Source organism: Lathyrus oleraceus, chromosome 4 (assembly GCF_024323335.1).
Source record: "Lathyrus oleraceus cultivar Zhongwan6 chromosome 4, CAAS_Psat_ZW6_1.0, whole genome shotgun sequence".
Taxonomy (NCBI): domain Eukaryota; kingdom Viridiplantae; phylum Streptophyta; class Magnoliopsida; order Fabales; family Fabaceae; genus Lathyrus; species Lathyrus oleraceus.
This window is the reverse complement of record NC_066582.1, coordinates 487834531-487836959: the sequence shown is the minus strand read 5'-3', so window position 1 is coordinate 487836959 and position 2429 is coordinate 487834531. Positions and strand designations below refer to the sequence as shown.

General features: G+C 32.6%; 1 protein-coding gene across 1 annotated transcript; it reads right to left on the bottom strand.

Moving 5' to 3' along the window:
• Positions 1-398: 398 nt before the first annotated feature.
• Positions 399-1762, bottom strand: LOC127076505 (aquaporin TIP2-1). Its single transcript, XM_051018172.1, has 3 exons — positions 1540-1762; positions 1184-1434; positions 399-956 (listed from the first exon to the last, which is right to left on the bottom strand). Exons 1-3 carry the CDS (start codon positions 1664-1666, stop codon positions 585-587), a joined length of 750 nt encoding a protein of 249 aa, XP_050874129.1. The 5' UTR covers positions 1667-1762; the 3' UTR covers positions 399-584.
• Between the last annotated feature and the right edge of the window lie 667 nt (positions 1763-2429).

Genomic DNA, 2429 nt, shown 5'->3' with positions numbered 1-2429 from the left:
ATCAAAATTGATTTACAAACCTACAGGTTTTAATATCCAATTATCTTCGTACATATATCCACAATTTAGTATCCAATTATCTCTAAGATATGATTTTTCATGTCAAGAAGAATATTTTAAGTTTAAGTTTATTTATATGATGAAATAATGATGGTAGTATATGCTATTTAGTCTCATATCTAGTAGAATGGATTTACTATTTTGAAGTAATCTGTGAATCACAAACCCGATGAGATCTGAATATAAGCAGTGTTTGGCCCCCTCTATCTATCCATCATGTTTTCATAGAGCACATGAATTGAAATGGTTTTCCCTAACTTGTTTCTATTGTTCAGAAGTTTGCATTTTAAGACTAATAATTGAATAATTAATGGGCCACACCAACACCTTTAATACAATTGCGACAAACATAAAAAGCCTCTCAATTAATCCAACTTTCTTACCAAACAATGATCAACTCTTACAACTTTACAATCAAACTAAAAGAAACATAAAAAGAAAGAAAAACAATAATCATAAATCAAACATGAATCACTTACATAACATAAATAATCATAATTTAAATAAGCTAACAGAATTATTTTTTAAAAATCATTAGTAAGAGGTGCATGTTCAGAAGAACGCATGAAGACATTGCCATAGACAAGCCCAGCCAGCCCACCACCAATAAGAGGCCCAGCCCAATAGATCCAGTTGTCATGGAAATTACCACTAACAACTGCAGGCCCAAAAGATCTTGCTGGGTTCATTGACCCACCAGAGAATGGGCCTGCTGCTAATATGTTGGCACCAACAATGAAACCAATAGCAATGGGTGCAATTGTGCCTATTGCTCCTTTCTTAGGATCTGCTGCTGTTGCATAAACTGTGTACACCAAACCAAATGTTATGATTATTTCAGTAACAACTCCTCCAATAACTCCTACTTCAGCTGTCACACTGTGGATTGGAGTTTCCTGAAAACAACAAATTGCAATATTAGCGCAATCAAAGTCGTCTTAAGTTTTCGGAGTGTAGGTTAGCGCACTTTAACTCTGACATGGTTATATATATTTTATGAGTAATTATTTAACTACAGTTTAGCTGTTTCAAATTTTGGACTCAGAATATTGATTTGCACGGCATCAAAGACGACCTGTTTCGAGTCATGATTGTAATGTAGTACATTTTTCATTGAACTTACCAATCCACCGGTGACAAACTTGAGAAGAAAACATGCAACAATGGAGCCAAGAAGCTGAGCGATCCAGTAGAAGACACCAGTGATAATAGTGATCTGTCCACCAACAGCCAATCCAAAAGTGACAGCAGGGTTAACATGTCCACCAGAAATGTTAGCACCAACTGAAACAGCAACAAACAATGCAAAGCCATGGCAAACAGCAACTGCTAGTAAACCAGCTGGATCAAGAGCTGCATCTGATGTCAACTTACCTATAAATTTTGTCAAAGTTTATTAATGATAATCTTTGACGTTATTCATAAAATAAATTAAATATTCTTATTTTCATTGTAATGATGATGAGAGAACTAACTAACCATAGGCTATGGCTGAACCAACACCAGCAAAAACAAAGAGTAAAGTTGAGATGAATTCAGCAATATAGGCCTTAATTGACCCAAAACTGAAAGAATCATCAAACCTTCCAAATGCTATACCAGCCATTTTGTTTAGAAGTTACTAGGGGAACCTTTGAAAATGGTGTAGATTAGAGGATAAGATAAAGAAGCATGTCACAAAAAGCTTCTCTACTGAGTTCTATATATAGAAGATCAAAATATCATATACTAATTTATAGGCTTATTTTAATAAGTTGATTAAACTTTATACTATTATATAAAGTATTAAATAATATGAGTACGAATTTATGACATCTCATTTATTTTTTATTAATATATTTTTCTCTTATCTATTAAATTCAGTACAATCTCGTAAAATTTAATATATTTTTATAATGTAAAATACTTAGCTTGAGTTTAAACTATTTAATTATATGTAACAATTATTTATACTCCAAATGTTGTGGAAATCTTATCCATTAAAAAGTGTGTTAAAAAATATTTTTACAATATACAACTTATTTTAATGTATATAATGGATGAAAGTATACATACAAGAGTACATAACCATGCATGTCCAATCAAGTGATTTTAGTGGGAAACTTAGCTGTCATCTATTGCTTTATTTGAAATGTCTGGAAGCTAATGAATGATTCCTCCATGTGAGCAATGAAAGTGGCAGAGGTTGTGTTTGGTGGTGGGGCAGAATGTGAGTGAAATAATCACTTAAAAAAAGTAAAAGTGGAAAACATGAATAGGTTTGGGCCACTTATAGCACCGGCCATGCTCTAAAGAGTTCTGGAGTTTCAAAATTGTGAGTAGAAAAGTTTGCTTCATATATTTTCAATGAATATTGGTGGTTTAATTCT

Coding starts and splice junctions, on each gene's coding strand:
- LOC127076505 (XM_051018172.1), bottom strand. CDS start 1,666: ATGGCTGGTATAGCATTTGGAAGGTTTGATGATTCTTTCAGTTTTGGG. Junction 1,435..1,539: donor TGGTTCAGCCATAGCCTATG/GTTAGTTAGTTC, acceptor CAAAATTTATAG/GTAAGTTGACATCAGATGCA. Junction 957..1,183: donor AGTTTGTCACCGGTGGATTG/GTAAGTTCAATG, acceptor TGTTGTTTTCAG/GAAACTCCAATCCACAGTGT.